Source organism: Taeniopygia guttata, chromosome 4, assembly GCF_048771995.1.
Source record: "Taeniopygia guttata chromosome 4, bTaeGut7.mat, whole genome shotgun sequence".
Lineage (NCBI taxonomy): Eukaryota > Metazoa > Chordata > Aves > Passeriformes > Estrildidae > Taeniopygia > Taeniopygia guttata.
The window spans coordinates 51,002,803-51,020,260 of record NC_133028.1 but is presented as its reverse complement, the minus strand read 5'-3'; the positions used below and the strand labels follow the sequence as shown (position 1 = coordinate 51,020,260).

The 17,458-nt window shown below is 39.9% G+C and overlaps 1 protein-coding gene across 11 annotated transcripts in view; it reads left to right on the top strand.

Annotated features, from left to right (window-relative positions):
• BMPR1B (bone morphogenetic protein receptor type 1B) overlaps positions 1 to 17,458 on the top strand; it is a 230,980-nt gene that overhangs the window by 147,874 nt on the left and 65,648 nt on the right. The window contains exons 1-2 of one of the 11 annotated variants that reach the window (XM_072928574.1): positions 7,724 to 7,952; positions 9,562 to 9,653. The exons of 9 other annotated variants lie outside the window; for them this stretch is intronic. Coding sequence is in view for 1 of the 2 variants with exons in the window: in XM_072928564.1 (XP_072784665.1) it covers positions 7,430 to 7,952 (523 nt within the window). In the remaining variant the exon portion in view is untranslated. Of the gene's footprint in view, positions 1 to 6,800; positions 7,953 to 9,561; positions 9,654 to 17,458 lie in introns of those variants that run through there. One more of the 11 variants, XM_072928564.1, reaches the window with a different exon arrangement.

Here is a 17,458-nt window from a genome sequence, read left to right as displayed (position 1 = left end):
TAACCTCTTTGGAGAGGTGGGTACCTAAAACAAGTGTGCCACTGTGGTTCCTCAGGGTGACCCGCTTTGCAGATAAACTTATAGAATTACTTACAATGTAACTGTAAACACAGGAACAAGTTCTGCTCAGAAAGAAAAGTTATTTCAACTGGAAATTGGTTGTGAGTAAAGAAGTACGGGGAAAAAATTCCTTCAACAAGCATTAGAGTAGGATTTATTTTGGCAGATGCCTATCTTGAATGTATAGGATACTTTCCAAATCCATCAGACATGCTTTTGGGCTGGGAGTGGGGTTAATAAATCAATGTCTTTGTCCATTTATTGCTTGGGAGAATAGCTTGGAGGCTGAGATCCAGACTGTGCTGAAAGGAACTTCTGAAATATGAAATTATGTACTGATAAAATACTCTACCAAGAGACTCTAGCATAATGTAATTGCTGAGAACACTTCATGGTATAAAAGTATTATTATTTTTTTAAGTAATCATTCGTATAATTTTTCTCAGTTATAAAAGCCCTGAAAAAATGATGTGAAATGATGAAAATAATTTTTTCGAGCGTAATTACAACTCTCTTCATGCACTCCTCCCCTCTGTACCAAATCATCCCATCAAACCATTCCATCTCTGTTGGGCTTCCTCTTCTCTCCTCTTGCATCTCATTCTTTGGCATAATTGAGGCAAAGGAGAAATGGAGATATGAAAGGCACACTGCTCCTGCCACCAGGAAGGCAGTAATAAGCTATTTCTGAAAGTGGTCTTGGGTATGTTAGCCTTTGCAGAAAAGAGTGACTTCAGGGAAAATAAAAGTAATTATTTAAACTAGTTTAAATCAGAAAAAAAAAAATTGAGCTAAACTGCAAAAGATTTGCTAAATTTGATAAAAACCTGCAGGTTAAAGTATTTATGGCAAGTGCACATTGTCAAAATACAAAATCCTGGTATATTTCCGGAATGTTGAAATAAATCTGAGTACAAAAAGTATCCTTCTTTTTATCTTGAACAAGTCAAAGCAATCTTTCTGCAGTGAAAAAAGTGAATAAGATATTTGACTCCAAGCCAAGAGATAGAGCTGATTTCTGAAAGTGACTGTCAGTGAGTGCCACATCCCTCCAAGAACACTGCATTTGTATCAGGACACCTCAGCTGATAAAAAGGTGCAGCACGAATAGGTAGGTGATAAAATATGAGATGAACCATCTCCTTGAGGAACAGGCAACTTAAAATTTGGGGGGTGGTTAGAGAGGACTTCAATAAGAGGAGACAGAAAACAGAAAATAAAATAATACATATAAAAAGAAGAAGCAAATTGAATTCTTCCATTTAACCTTTTACATAATAAAAGACAGGAGACATCCCAATGAAATTAAAAAGCAATGCATTTAAAAATTAATAAAAAGCAAATACCTTTTATTGGAGACAGGAATATGGACAAACTGAGCTATTGCTCTGATCTGATGTGTCAGCACAGAGATTGCTAAATTATGTGACCTTTTGAGGAAGCCTTTAGATTCTGTAGCTGGGTACAGTTCTGTTTTGCCACAGTCTGAGGCACCTGGCCAGAAGCCAGCCCTGGCTCAGTATCTGGGTGGTGCAGATGCTGTGGCAGTGGTAGTTGTGTAGATACATTGCTGTGAGGTTTCTACTTTGTGAGGACAACTTCCAGTTGAAGAACCATGTGCAGGTTCTCATTGCAAGATCAGGCAGCATATGACAAAAACCCTATAAATATTGATTTCAGGTTTAAACATGTGCAAGCTCCGTTAACTTTACTTTTATGATGTTGGTTCCTTACCCAAATAAAGCCAGCCTAGCAAGGAGCTTTAGTAAAGCTAAAGGTACAATCTGCCCTCGCACATTTTGATTTTGATCCAGCTTGTCAGAGTAATGAGCTTTTATTCATATCCTAGAATAACTCATAGGTAATAGCATTTGAAATCAATAAATGAATACGTGTGTGTGTTTATATTATACTTATACTGGTAGAACAGAAGTAATTCCTTTTCATCAAAATATTAGAAGTTTTAAAGGCTAGTTTTTAACCAAGGGGGAAAAAAGCCGTGGACTCAATCATATTAGTCTAAGTAGGCCTTCTCACTGGGATGATTATTTTTTTAAACTTTGTGATCTGAATGCTGTGTAGCCAAAATCTTTCAAAGGAACCCTTCAGTTAAGACTGAACACAGCTTTATAGACTGGACACTTGGACCTGAAGCTCAGCCCTTAGTTAGCATACCACATCCTGATCCCCACATGTGATGAGATGGATGGTTTGCTGCTGGTATGTTAAAAAGAAACATGATGCACAGCCACAGAAGGTCCTCACTAGGAAATGTATCTCCCAAAAGCAGAGAGCGTCTATGCTACTTCTGTGAATGGCTTCAATTAAATCCCAGTGAAACTGGTAGTGGATTTCTCCATGCTATCACCTTGGGTATTGTGCCTGAAAACCACATCCTTCTCAATATAGTTTTCCTGTGGTTTAATCCAAAGCTCATTTCACCTCTCTTGGCAGTGTGCTGCTCCTTTTTCTCAAGGATCAGTCACTTTTGATATATAACTAAGAAATAAGTGTAAGTGGCCTAAACTGGAAAGAAAAAAACCTCAACCAACCATCTCTGGAAAAGCAGCAGAACCTCCCCATGATAAGATGCATCATACTGTGAACTGATCTCCTAAACTGCAGCAACAAACCCTCCATCATTAAAAGCATCTAAATCTTCTAAATCAACTCAAATCTTCAGGGCATCCTGTCCAAGGCTTTGGTTGATGAGTATTTGCATTTTTTACTTATTTACTTTGAGTCACATGAGAAGAATGCCTTGGCTTACTGTTTCTGCTGGAGTAGCCAACTGTAGAAGAAAGTAAGTTTACATGGCCTAAATAAATTTTGGAATTAAAAAGCATGATCTAGGAAAGCAAATCATACTTTGTTTTGAGATTAGCAATTTTACATAGTCTACGTATATGGGGAATAAAATGTATTTGAGAACTAGGTATGGTGGCTTATTTGGGCAGTTCTTCTGTTTCCATGAAAGTATGCAGACTATAGAGACAGTTTTATCTGTAAAGGATATACTGCATGAGAATTTAGACTTCACAAATTAAAAAAGGCTCCACTAGTAAATGCATTTTGGAGAAGCATGTGAATCACCTGCCTGTGCCCTTATTTCCTCCCAAGTCTTACAATTTCAAATGAACATGCAGAAAAAAACAGGTGGTTTATAAAACCAGTTGTAGTTCTTGTGAAATTGGGAAAGATGTGTCAGTCATTACAGAGGTGTCAGTCATTACAACAGAAATGTTCTAGTCATCAGTGATGGTTATAGTATATTCTTTATAAAAGCACATGTTAATTTGTGGTAATGACTATAAGCATTTGCGTGTGGTGAACAATAGATTCATGACTTCTTTAGGAAGTGCTTTGATTGAAGGTATGTTTTGAAAATACTGTGGTTTTGGGAATCATTTTAAAAACCCACTTTGGTATTGTAGACATGGGACAACTAAGAGACAGAAGAGTTTGGTTGTTTGGCTTTTATTTAATGGGCCTGGCAAGCCTTTTGTTCACTTCCCCTCCTCCAGTCTGCACACAGTCTGCCCCAATTTGTTAAAGACGAATTGTTGCCCATGGTAACTGCAGAGAATTTGTTGAAAAGAACACTTTTAGAAGACAATGGGCCTCAAATATACTGTGGCACAGCTTTAAACTTTATTAAGTCTGTCTTGGACTACCCTCTCCTCTCCTGAGTTAAGGGAAGAAAAGTTTGGCAGCCTCCACGCTGTGAGCGTGATTGATGCCCAGAACATCTGAGGGACTTTTGTGTCCACATGCTCTCTATGAGTGCATAATGTGTGAATACTCAAATAAGGTCAGCCCTTATCAGATGTAATCTAGGCCTGAAAGCAGATCAACAGTGACAGTCATACCCCATAAGTGAGAACACAAATCATCCTTGCGTGCTTTTGACAAGTTATGGGATTTTCTCCCCTGCTTCTGTTTTACCCTTTCCAAATGGGGTATGTGTATGTCAGAGGGGAGGGGAAACTTTGGCAGATCTCTGGGGAAAAAAAAAAAAAAAAAAGAGAGAGAGAGAAAAACCAGAGGAATACGTGCCTGGAATACTGGATGGGACCCTCAGCTGGGGCCCAAGGGCAAGGGGGCTGTGCAAGGCAGTGGCTGTCTCTGCACAGGGTCTGGGTGTGTGACTCCTCTCGGGCTGCTGGGCGAGCATCCCCACTGGTAGAGTGGGTCAAGAGGCAGGAAATTTGGGTAAAAGAGGTTCAATTCACATCTCCAATACCTTTTAACAGTCTTTTCAGAGATTTCTAAGCATGTCACAGCTTTTGTTGTCTGCCTGTCCCTGGGATTGAATGCTTCAATTTTTCAAAGTGGAGTGAAAACATCTTTTTTATTCTTTTCGAGTTTATGCTCTATGGAGGTGGATGCTGTGTTTCACCACAGAGTGAAAAAATATGGTAGAGAATAATGCCTTAAAGAATTTATTTCTGCCAGCTTTCCTGGAGAAAGCAGATGTAAGTGGGTTTCATCTGAAGGAAGAACCTCTCATTTGTGAATATTACTGTATTTTAAGTACTGGATTGCTTTTTATCTAGGAAAACAAAGAGAGCAGCAATGAAATGTTGTTAATTTAGACTTTTTGATTTGTGCATCTGCTTAGGAAAGGATTTTAATGGGCAAAGATCTTTTACAGAACACAAAATATATAGGGAAATAGCATAATTAGCAGGAAGAAATAAAAGATACCGTTACATCATTGGCAACATTAACAACTATGGAAACAATGATGTCATCCTCTAAGATGGGAAATTTTTTTCCCACACTTACGATGACTTGAAAAATTTCTTTTCATTTTTAGAAATATAATGTCCCTCTCAGGACAATAATTTGCAATACTTTTGCTTGCTTATGCACTCTTTTTATGGAAGTGTATAATACTGGTGTATTCCCTGGGACAGAGGGGAAGATCCATGAACACTGACAACCTGCCTACAGACCTTGTAATTACACCACATTATTGCTTGCTTCAAAGATTTATTTTGCTTTGTGCTTTGACAGTAACAGGAGTGTCCAGCTCCTCATTGAAAAGGCACAATAAAAAAAAATCCCTTAGTTGCAGCTCACACCTTGAACTCTGAACAGAAACACAAGCAGGGAAACCTCTTTCTTCCCTTCACTGTGCTGTCACCTCTTTGCTCTGCTGAATAGGACAGTGTTTTTCACAGTAAGGTGTGAAACTCTGGAATACTAAACAGGAGATGAAACCTCTTCTGTCATCAAGTTAATGAAAATAGTGTCCTAAGCTACCATATTATGTTTCTCCACCACCTCGTTTCTCTTCAAAAAGTGATCAGGGTGTATTTTAAAGTAATTTATGCTTTCTTTTTGGCCCCTGTCCCAAAGGGGAGTATCACCTGATATCCATATACCCAGTATGGATGTGCAAAGAACCACCTATTTTACAGAGATACACCATTGACTCTGAGTCTAAAAGAGTCCTCCTGCCACCCACACCCTAACAAAAACCTGTTGGGCACTGATTTTAAACACTCGCTTCAGTCTGCACAAGAAATTCCTTTCCTTGATGTATTGATTCTGCTGACGCCCTAAAAGCATTTCAGTTGGATTTCCCATACTTTCAATGGCAGTTTTTCAGACTCAGACGTTTGCTGCTCTGAATTAATCTAAGTCCTTTAAGGTCATACAGCTGAGGCTTGTGGTGCCCCTGCCAAGTGTCCAAAACAGTGATAATCTTCCATCTTGCAGTCAGAAAGGTCATAGGAGTGACATCCTGTGTTTGACATGGGAAGAATGGTCTGCTCTGATGCATGATATGTGGCAACTTGGCATTTTTAATTTTACTAACAAATATTTTAAATGGTGTCAGCAGATGACAAAGCATTATTTTAACACATTTTTGTATGGGACTTTGGGAAGGAAATGCCTAGGATGCTTTTTGAAGACCATGTGCAGATAAATAGGAGTTTGAAAACTAAGGTAATTTTTCCCATGAAAACTGATCTGCATGAAGCAAATATGTAATTAGGACTCCTTTTGGAAAATAAATAGTTTAGACATTACTGTGTTACATTCTTGCCATGTATTGCAATGAAAATGTGAGAAAGACTTAAAAATTATATTGACACAATTATTATATTCACACAGTGTATTCCATTCATGTGTATAGAAATGAATATATGTGTTGTCATAGTTGCATTGTTAGTTGGTGTAGTAATCAAACAGGTAATAAGAGTTTTAAACAAAAGGATCAGGGGAAAAACAATCCACTAGTCACTAGAAAGATGAGAGCAATGCTCATCACATTTATGATATCTATTGATATATTTATTTATATTTATGATACCTATTGATATATTTATATTTCTTTATATTCATGATACTTATTGATATATTTATTTATATTTATATTATGGTATATTTATTATGATATTATGGTTTATGAATGCTGTGGCCAAATTAATCTCAAATAAAAGTGAATTTTATTCTGTTATTACTAATTGTTTTTTGACAGCTGCTAGGTGGCCACTTGAAAGATTTGCATTTTGCTAAGCATCATCAAAGATGTTGCTCTTTCCCCAGAAAGTTTCAGGGGGATTACTTGTTTGAAGGAAAATACCATGCTTCCATGGTAGTGGAATTTACCCACTGAGATGCCAGGCTTCTATAAGCTGCAGCAGTCCAGTATCAGTGCCAAACTGACCAAACACTGTTGCAAGTGATCTGATGTCTCACAAACCCTACTTTTCCCACTATTATAGATAAAATTAATAGTGCTGTCAGTAATTATTGCTACATATAGATACAGAGTTTGACTGTAAATACCTAGCTTACCTGTGCTCAGGTTTTTTTGCTTAGTGGTAGTTGGGAGCCTCATTTTATTATGGCACATCAGTTTTTAAATTTTCCCATTATAAGGCTGTATGTTAAGGTGTTTTAAGGATCTCAACTGTGCTCAAGAACATAGACCACATACTTCTGCTACTCGATGGCATAACAGTTGCTTGAAACACTTGTTCCTGTCATAAGGGGCAGATGTGTAATGGTTCAAAAGCTGTGTGGATGTGGCACTAGGGGATGTGGTTTAGTGGTGATCATGGTGGTGCTAAGCTACTGTTGGACTTGATTATCTTAGCGGTCTCTTCGAACTTAAATTGATTCTGTGAGTTTGCATCCACTGATGAGCTGCTGGTGTAGAGGTCTATAAACCCCAGCCATGGATGAGGTGGCTTTGTTTCAGCGCGCCCGGCGGAGGAGCGGAACAACTGCTGTGCATGTGTGACTGTGAAGGGTGAGGCTAAATCCCCATCTGCGGCTGATTCACTAACAGGCTTATTAGAGAAATCCCGCACTTCGCAAATATTGAAGCGGCTCATTTAGTCCTTGAATAATGACTCTGACACCAGCTCAGAAGGTGTCCGTAGCAGCTGCAGGGAGGGTGCCCGTTCTGGAACCGCGGTGGGCAGGAGCGGAGGCCTGGCTGCCATCGGCTGCTGCCGGCGAGCGCTTTCTGCGCGGGGCAGGGTCGCGGTCCGGAGCGCTCCCGGCTGCGGCGTCTTCCCGGGCAGAGGAAGCGTTTGATGTGCGGAAGCCCGAAGGCGCTTGGCGGGACGGCTCCGGCTTCCTTGCGAGGCTGGGGCTGCGCCGGGCAGGGCGAGCCCGGGGGTGCCTCTCCCGGCAGCGGCTGCCCCGGCTGCCCCTTTGTGTCCGGCCGCGGGGCGCAGCCGGCGGGTGGGGCTGCCCCGCCGCCTCCCGGGCTCGCCGCCGGCCCGGCCCTGCCCGGAGGAGCCGGCCGAGCGCAGGAGCCGCCGGGGGCGGGTCGCGGCGAGGAGGCGGCCGGGGCCGGCGGGCGGAGCGGGGCCGGAGCCGCGGCTCTCGCTGGGAGCTGGCGCGGCGCTGGCCGCACGCCCGAGGTGAGCGGGGAGGGACGCGCGGGGCAGCGGGCGGCGGGAAGGTGCCCGCGGACGGGGCGAGGGGGAAGGATTTTAGCTGCGGGCTGCCCTGCTGGCCCTGCTGGGTGCGGCGGTGCGGGTGATGCTCCGGAGGCGCACGGCGTGCGGGGACAGCCGGCGCGATGGGGCGGCGGGAGCTGCTGCTCTCGCTGCTGTTCCCTTTCTGATAGCGCAGCTTGGAGCGACTTGCACTGCTCAAAAGAAAAAGTTTTAAAGAGGATATGTTGTATTAAATCTGCCCTTAGAAGTCTTGAGCGTTTCAGGCTTATGCTTTCTGTAACTTTTGTCTGGTTACCCCTTTTAATAGCGAGTTTTTTTCTTTTTTTTCTTTTTTTTTTTTTTTATTTTATTATTAGTAGCTATAGAGTTAGGACACGTTTTGCTGGTTTTGTAGGAAGACTGAATTTGTTCATGTTTAAGTCTTAGCAGGAAAGTATCATGCTAATTTTAAGGGAAAATGCTGTATTTACCCACCAAGATGGAAACATTGACATTCCTAATAAGAAAAGGAAGCACTAACTAGCAATAAACAGATTGCAGTAAGACAGAATTGTGATTGACAGCAGAATCATAGTAGCTTTATTCATTATAGAGGTGAAAGTAAGGAGCATATTAGAGGATTTGAAACGTACTCACAAACCTGCATTTGACAACAAGTTCTGGGCGCAGTAAATGAGCTATGTTTTTGGGAGGTTTTTTTGGGACTTTTTTTGGGAGTTTTACTTCATTCATGTACTGATGTTCTGTGGAAGAACTATGAAATTACTCTCATTGAAGACTCGTTTTTCTGTTAAGCTTGGTGTCTCTTGAAAAGTGGTGAATAATTTAGTGAAACAGTCCTGGATGTTTTGGCTTAGATGTTTTCATTATGAAGCAATGAGCTAACAAGTTGATAATCATATCTGAAAGGAGAAAAAGTATGCATAGCAAGGACGTTTTTTTTTTCCCCATAAATTGGTTCTGTCAACTAACCTCTGTGACTTCTCCTACAGCCCTTCAGCATCAACCATGAGTATTCCTGATGCTTGAGAAGGTTTTACTCTGGCTTCCTTAGTAAGATAGACTAAAGCTAAGGAGCAGAAGGAACAGCAGTGCCACTCGTGCTGGCCATTTGTCCTGGAAGCTTTCATGTGGTGGGAAGTAGGTGCAGTGTCCTTAGGAACAGCTGGCCTTGGGGAGAGTGTGGTAGATGGCAGAGTGGGATTCTGAGCAGCAGCTGGTCTGCATGAGTCCTAATCAAGTGTAACAGTGTGTGCAGTTCAGATTCAAGCTTGCAGTCCTTGGTCAGTCATTTTCTCCTTGAATCACAAAACTGCTCTAGTGCTGTTTTTAATCCAGTATTTGACTTCATTTTCAGCCATCACTGCAGAAACTGTGTATGAGGCTTAGGAGTGAGAATGCCCCACAGTTGGGCATGGGATGAACAAATTTTATGGACTTTGGGTGATATTGAAAAACGAGTTTGAAACCATTAACTGGTACTGTTGTTCCTAAGTGTTACTTGTGTGACATGGAGGCTCTGGACAAACTGTAGTCACACCTGACTGACCAGTCCTGGATGTCTTTGCAGGGGCCCTCAGTATTCTGGCAGCACCCTCTGCTGCCGAAGTGGAGAGTGCAGCTGGGGCTGCTTCAGCTTCCCTGAAACCAAGAGTCAGAAAGGTACCTGAGCCTTATTAGATTATCTGTTCCCTTTTAAAATTTTGATGTGTGGATGCTTTGACACTTTTCTTTGTGCACAATCCCTTGAAGTCAAGGGGAGTCCTAGATTATCCTCAGAGTTATCCATACAAAAAATAATGTGCTCCTAAAGATACTGAGAATCTTGGTGCAATGACCTTCAAGGAAATATGTATTCTGACTTAGGAGCATCTGCAAGAGGACTAGGCAGATCTGTGAAAGAAATGCAGTAGGCTGCTGAAAAAATGTGCACAGAAAATTTAGGTTGTCCAGAAGAGACCAAGATTTTTCTCTCTCTGCAGAATTTCAGGCACAAATATGAGCCTGCAAAAATTACGTCAGAAATAAAAATCCTCAGATACAGTGTCTTATCAACAGTGTAATTACAAGTGTTAGTAGGAGATTCCCAGTAATTTGAAACCTAGCTGCTTGTCAGTTCACTGTTTGCATTTGAAATACATTCCCAACTTCCTGGCAGTTGGGAGTCAAATCTTTTCTTGGTTTTTGAGCACTTGTACAAACTTCTTTAGGAAATGCTACTAGTGTCTTGCTCAGCACAGGGCTTTTTCTCTCCCAAGGACTGTGTATTTCTTGTTTGCCAGCACTGGTCAGAGAGAGAGAGAAAGGCCTGTGCTGGGGAATCTTTGCCAGGGAATGTCCAGTGGTTTCCCACAGGTGCTTTCAGCAATTCCAGCCCAAAATCTTTCAGCAAATAAAGACAAAGTGATAGTAATTGAAGCTGAGTGCTTGAGGATAATTTTAGGAGCTTAATCTGCGGGGGAAAAAAACCCCAAAACCTTGGTAAGCTATGCATTGTATGATTGTATGTCTGTATTTATTTATTTTAATTAAAAAAAGAAAAAAATCATGATGACAGTTTGCTACCTTCTAACCTTTGGGTTATGGGTCAGTTTCAAGGCCAGAAATTGGTATGAAAAGAGAATTGAAGATGAAATTGAGAGTTCTTCTAAGTAATTCACACCATACCTTAGGCTGAGAACAAGATTTTCTAAAGCTTTATTAATTCTAGCTTTAATTTTCTTAGTAAATACATCTATTCTTTATCCCCTCAAAGCTTGTTTGCTTGCAGGATGATCCCAGCGAGAACATGAATTACTCACCTGTGGGGTTTGCCTTTTGCCTGTACATATATCTGGGGAGATCCTGATAGTTTCACATGATTACTAAAATCAGATATAGTTAGATCATTAATGTAATGACTGATTTGCACTAGATGTCAAGAGTTTATTTAATCCCTCTGATACACATACATACTTTTACCAACTTCAGGCTTCCCTTCAGTGATGAGAAGACCACAGGTTTCCAGGAAATCATTTCCAGTGTCTCTTTATTTTTACCTCTAGAAAAATTAGTCTTAAGTGTTAAGTCAAAGACAACCGTTGTTGTCTTTGTGCTAGGTCAAAACCAATTCTATTTGTCTGGTCTTGAGTATCTCCAGTTACTTTTGCTGACCTTTGCAGTGCATTTTTAAGGCTCTCTGTATGTTCCTCAAAATGCAGAACTCAGACCTGAGTATTTATTCATTTTTGCAATCACTTTTGTGTGTGCATTGTTACAGTGGCTGAATATTGTGTTATACTGGTTTAATGGCACCCCAGCTTCTCCCAAACATTTCTCCCATTCCTTAAGGACATTTTTGGATGCTAGCCTCATCATCCAGTTCACATGTGATCTGACTTGTCTTATGTCTATAAGATCTATGTTTTATCCTGGAGGGAACTGAAATGTTTTTGACATGGTTTGTTTGTGACCAGCGTTGGCTGCTGCTCATATCTGTCTGTTGGAATATTTTTGGCTGAATTTAATCTTCTCTAAACTTGAGATCAAAGTGTAAGAAAGAAAAGCAGAGCAGTTCACTCAGACTGAACTGTGACTCTTGTGTTTAGGCTTTTGGGCTGAGCACTATTTTCTGCTTCTATTCTGCATTGCAAACTTAGAGGGTAATTTGTCAGGCTGGGATTCCGACTTAAGATTCTTTCTAAAATAAATGTTCAAAAATTAGGTAAGAAAAAGTAATGTTTGTTTGAAAACTGAATCATAAATAATAAAGCCAATAAAAGCTAATTTAACTGAATGGTTAGAAAAAATGCTTACTTGAGCTCAGTGATACAACTTAGAGGGATGTACTGTCAAGGAAACTGGTGATAAAAGCTCTTTTTACCAAACCTGCCTCTTTGTTTTAAAAACACTCTTATATCCCATAATATGAACAAAGGTCATCAAAAAAAAAAAAAAAACCACAAACAAATAAAAAAAATGGAAAAAAAAGCAAAGAAAGAAATGTTTCTTAAGAGGCTGAGCTTTGGGGAAAATCATAGTTTTGGCCTAAATCCTTTGCATCTGTCACTTCAGAGCTGTATCAGACCTATACATGGAATGAAGTGTAAGCTATAACTTACTGTAAAAATGGAGCTTTACAAAAATCTTGAGATTTTCCTGCCCATCTTAGCCATGTGGGATGGAGGCAGGAATATAGATTTGGCAGATTTTTCCATTTTCCTGTACTACCATTGGTGGCATCCCGAGTGGTTCTACAAATGAGCATCTTTTGAATAGTCAGAAAGTTGACTCTGTTGCAGCCGTGTCCTAAAGTGATGTGTGGAAATCATAGAGAAGTATTCTGAATGAAAGAGGAGTGCAACACTTGTGAAAAATAGCAGGGAAAAATCATGAGGAAACTGAGCAGGACCCAGTTGTGTCTTTGTGAGGAGAAGCTTTTGCCTCTTGGTGTACCCCAGCCTCACACTGTGGGGTGACGTACAGCCTTTATGATTAATGGATCCAAAGCCACAGAGACTCTGAGCAGAAGTAATTGTCAATTATTTTTGCAATCTGGTAAATTGATAAACCTGATGCAATGAAATTTTTGGTATAATTATTTGTCAGAAAGTTCACTCACTGCTTAAGGGATTTAGCAGGCAATTCTGTACTTTGGTGTAATGTAAAGTAATTTCACGTTCACCTGCTGGTCTGGTTGTTTTCTGGAGAAGTGCCAGGCCTCCACATCCACCTGTAGCATTTGTTGCTCCTTGATGCATTTTTAACACTTGGAGACCTACAGGTTAAAATTGTGGGAATTAGAAGATAGGACCTGGGAAGTATGAGGATAGGTAACCTTTGTGCTGTGTTACTTCAGAAGTAGCTGTGTGGTGTAGCTGTACAGCATGCATTTAAAGTAATAATTTTTCAACTGTAAACTGATCCTAGTTACCATACAGGAAAATCCATTAAAGGTTTGAACCCAGCTGTTAAATGCATAACCATGTCTGTGTTCACGAGGTTCAGACTGCAGCTGTTATATGGCATCCCCGGATATTAATCTCTCACTATTAATCAGCAGCGAAAGTAGCTTAAGGTGAGCATTACAGATGCTTGAAATCTCATCTCTTCAGCATCATACCTGGAAGGAAGATAGAAAATATTTGGGTCTTTCCTTCTTTTGTTCCCTCCTTTCTTATTTTTCTAGGAGATACAGTTCAACTCAGGACATAAGAATAGTACTTTGCACCACTTGTTCTGAATTGGAGTTTATCACCCATCCTCATCTTGACAGAGATACTGGGTTTGAAGGCCTGATGTGTTTTGCAGTGTGGCAAACACTTCACTTGTGTGATTTTTGAATGTTCCAGATTGATCACTAGAAAGCAGAATACTTAGGTGGACTGAAACTAGGTGTGCCATGTGTTAGCCCAAACCATGAAGTGTTTAAAAGACCTGCATGATTTTAAACTTAGATGGACTTTTTGAGACTCACAGGACTACTCTCTTTCTTGAGTAATTTGCAGAAATGGAGACTTAATTTCTTGAAAAAATAAACAGGGCTGGTGTGTTGGTTTAGTTATCCAGACTAAGGACAGTCTTGACAGCTGTATTTGCAGATCTTCAACTTTTTAGTATTTGACACTGGAAACTGACTGTACTGGACATAATTTCTAATGCTACTGATGTTAATGATGTTTGTCTGTGGAGTTACTGTGTAACTGCAGTGGTACCGGTCATCTCTCAGCAGATTTTGGGCTGTTTCTTCAGACACAATGTATTCTTCTATGAAGCCAAAACGTGCACACTAAGCAAATGTTTTGTTCTTCGTGTGCTGAAATGCGGCTTTGCATTGGCTTGGCTGTGTAAAAGGTACTCTAGCCATAGCATATAAACATTCCATGAAAAGGAAATAGGATATTCATTGCTCCTCTTTTGAAAGAGAGTTTGGGAAATGCTGCTTGCTGGGCTTCTTCAAATAAACTCCTGATCTCCTTTGGGACAGCTCTGCTGTCCTGGCTCATCCGGTGGCCCTGTAATGCACTCAGGAGGTGTTTAAGGAGCACAAGGGTGATGGGAAGTGTTAGATTTGTCTCTGTTCCTGCTTTGCTGAAGTTAATGACCTTCTGATTTCTGTTTTAAAAACATTCCGTGAGCTGCACAGAGAAGTGCAGCCCCTTTATTACTAATCCACAGTATAAATATTAGCCTTTTGTACTAATTTTGCTTTGCTAAGGAGATCACATCTGTGAGTATTAGGTCATACTTCTGTATTCGAAAGGATATTTGTATCAGGCAGGATTTTGAAGTAATAGAGTGCCAAATGATCACAAAGATTAACTTCTAAAAATTTTTTCTGGGTTTCTCAATTCCACAAAGGAGAGAAAAGATCTTATTGAATGGGAATGCTACCCTTTCCAAGACAGTTTTTTACCAATGGATGAAGTTTAGGAATGGCTAGGAAGGGAAAACCTGGTCATGTTCCGTAAAAGAGCTTATTATAGTGATAACAGATCTACTGAGATGGGCAAGACCGGGACCTTGGGGAGCCGAGATGTCAGGTGTCTTTGCAGATGTTATGCAAGACATTGTAAAAATGGAGTTGGTGTTTCTGTGGCTTCACTTAATTGTAAATGTTACCTTAATTTGTTCTTTCTGTTCTCCTTTGCCACAATCCCTTTTTTTTCCCTCCACTTCTCTTTTGAGGAAGCCAATACAAGTGTGACTTTCAGGGAACAAATAGCCTGATGATGTGTCAGGATGTAGGAATTTGCTTAAGTGTCTGACAGCATTCCCTTGAGTGTGAAAGAGGGCATGTTTGTTTGTCCCATCAGTATTGGGTGTCCAGTACACAGTATTGTTACCTGGAGTGCTCAGTGGAATTTCAGCTTTTTTCCAAGGCTTTGAAATATGGAAATTTTTGTGGATAAAGAGTAAAACGTAGTAGTTCGCTTGACCATGTTGTTTAGAAATGTTTGATCTACCGGTGTCAGAGGCAGTATCTGTGGTCCCTATTTCTGAAATAAGTGGTGTGAATAAAAGCTAAGCAGTCTGCATGAAACATAAGCACCTCAAGAGCTCCATGAATACAACCACTGTAACCTAACGTAAGCCGATTGGGTGAAAAATGTGGTTTCCTGTCTTTGCGTGAAAAAAATGTTTTTCGGGCTTACTGACATGCATACTGCAAATTTAATTTTCATAAATATTTTGTCTCTTTCTTATGCTCAGTTTAATCTATCAAAGCCACACAGTGCAGGAGACATCTGGGATTGTACTTAAGCAGCTGGGTTTCATTTGCAGGAGTTTTCCAGAAAATTTTTTTTTCTTCCCAAACACAGAATATCTTGGTGGCTATGCAGACTACTGGGGAAATCAGTGTGAGTGACACAGCTTCAGAAACAGATGGGCTTAGTTTCTTCCTCTACCTGCATTAGGGACAATCTAAGGCTCTTCATGGGAGGCTTTGTTTTGTGTCTGGTCAGCCTAAGCAATAAAAAAACCTTTTTTTTCCCAACTGTGGCTCCTTGTATAGAGAGTGAACCTTACAACAGCCAGCTGTGTTTTCCTTTAGTAGTAGAAAGCATAGAAGTTCCAGTCTGAAATGTCTGAAATTGACAACCTAATTCTATATTGACATATGCTGTGATCAAGTGACATATGTATTCAATGAATTTATTATCAGCATTTATATTCAATAAATTAATTATTCATTGAATACCTCTTCTAAAATTTGAATGCATGTTAATTAGGCCAATGTGACATTAAACTAACTCTTTTCTATTGTGACTAAGTAACAAATGAAGACTCAGTCTTTTGTTTAAATTGTTAAATGTATTCTGTTTGATTGAAGGCCACCAAGTAGATTTTGTTGAATGAAGGATGGCTGCCTGTGGGAAGTCGCCAGCTGAAAATACAGCTACAGATGAAGAAATAACATTTTCACCTTCTGAATCTGTCGTTACTGACTTCAGTTTTGCAAATAAATTTAGACTTCGGGAGCATTCTTTCAGATTAGTTTTCAAAGAGATGGAACATCTTTTAAACTATTCTTTTTTAAATGTAGTTTTCTGTATGTTCTCTTAGCAGTTCAGTTGTTAGTAGCTGTCTGATAATGTACTTTATTCATTAGTTTTGTTGCCTTATAAGTTGGAAAATAAGTAAATATATACCAGAGATCATTCGTAAAAAGAGGGAAGGTAAAAGAGTGTCTGAAGTTATTATGGCACTTGCAAGATTCTGTATCTGATTTTGTCCAGATCAGTTGTTATTGAAATGTTTTCCCTTTAAAATAGAAGGAAAGATAAAAATTCCAGCTGTAGCTGAAAAGAAGAAAATTTGAGAAGGTTTTTGCTGGAAATAGGGATAGCCCATCTGCAGTAGGCATTTTAGCTGGACATTGAGGATTAAACTGTCTGGGGAACATCTTGTTCATCTGGGAAAATTTGGGCATGGAATTGCTGCTGTGTATGAAATAGAGATGCTGGTATGTGTAATGGTTTTTCCTTGGTAGTGGCTGTATTACATGTACAGAAATTCACATTTTTCTTAGATTACAGTTCCCATGCAAACCCAGATACTGATGTGTAGTGATATTCTTGGCATTTTTCCTGGTCAGTTCTCTTTAAAACAGGGTTCTCCAAAATGTTTGTGATTGATCCAGTAGTGTAATCTTTAGTAGCAGCCAGTGATAGCTGACACTATTATTGTGGATGGTTATTTAACAGTACTCTGTAGTGCTTTGGTTTTTGAAGGGTTTTAATGCTTGTCTTAGGCTGTCTGTTCTCTGTGGCAGTGGGAGATGCTGTGCTTTCTACAGCCTGAGAAGGACTCAGTCTGGAATATTAGTTGTCATTGTACTTTGTTAAGTTTTTTGTATTAAGCACTCTATTATGACTTAGACATTAGAAATTCTTTTTGGAGTCCAAAAAAAAGTCCTAGACACTTTCTACATCTATGGTCATGCGCTTCAGTCATGTACATGTTTTGTGTAATAATAAAATAGTAACATCAAAGAAAAGCAGACTAAAAATTGTGTGAAAATCTAACCTTTTTAAGCAAGGTTCTTCCCCTTGGAACATGTTTGTGCAATCAGCTAGCATCCTGCCACCAAAGACATCTAAAATAAACCTAATGTTGCAGCCTTCCTTTTGTAACAAATATCTTAAGGTTACTTTTGTAACAAAGGGAACTAAAGCCTAGCTGATGTAAAAATAAGGGAAAATCTGAGTCTAAAACATAATGGTTTTAATAGGTGAAAAAGCTTTTGTTTTTTCTGCCGCTTCTGTAAGTGATTTCTTGGCAGAGTCCTCTCTGTATTTAGAGAGAAAGGAGGGAGTTCAGTCTGGAGCTTTACAGCCTTTGGTGACAGCACCTAGTGAGAGCTTTGCCACCTGTGTGCTTTCATGTCCTGGCACTAAGATGACATTGTTGGTTCTGGGTAGCACCATCCTGCTCTCAGTGGGCAGTTGTGGAACAGAGATTTTTGGAGTTCACTAAAGTTATGT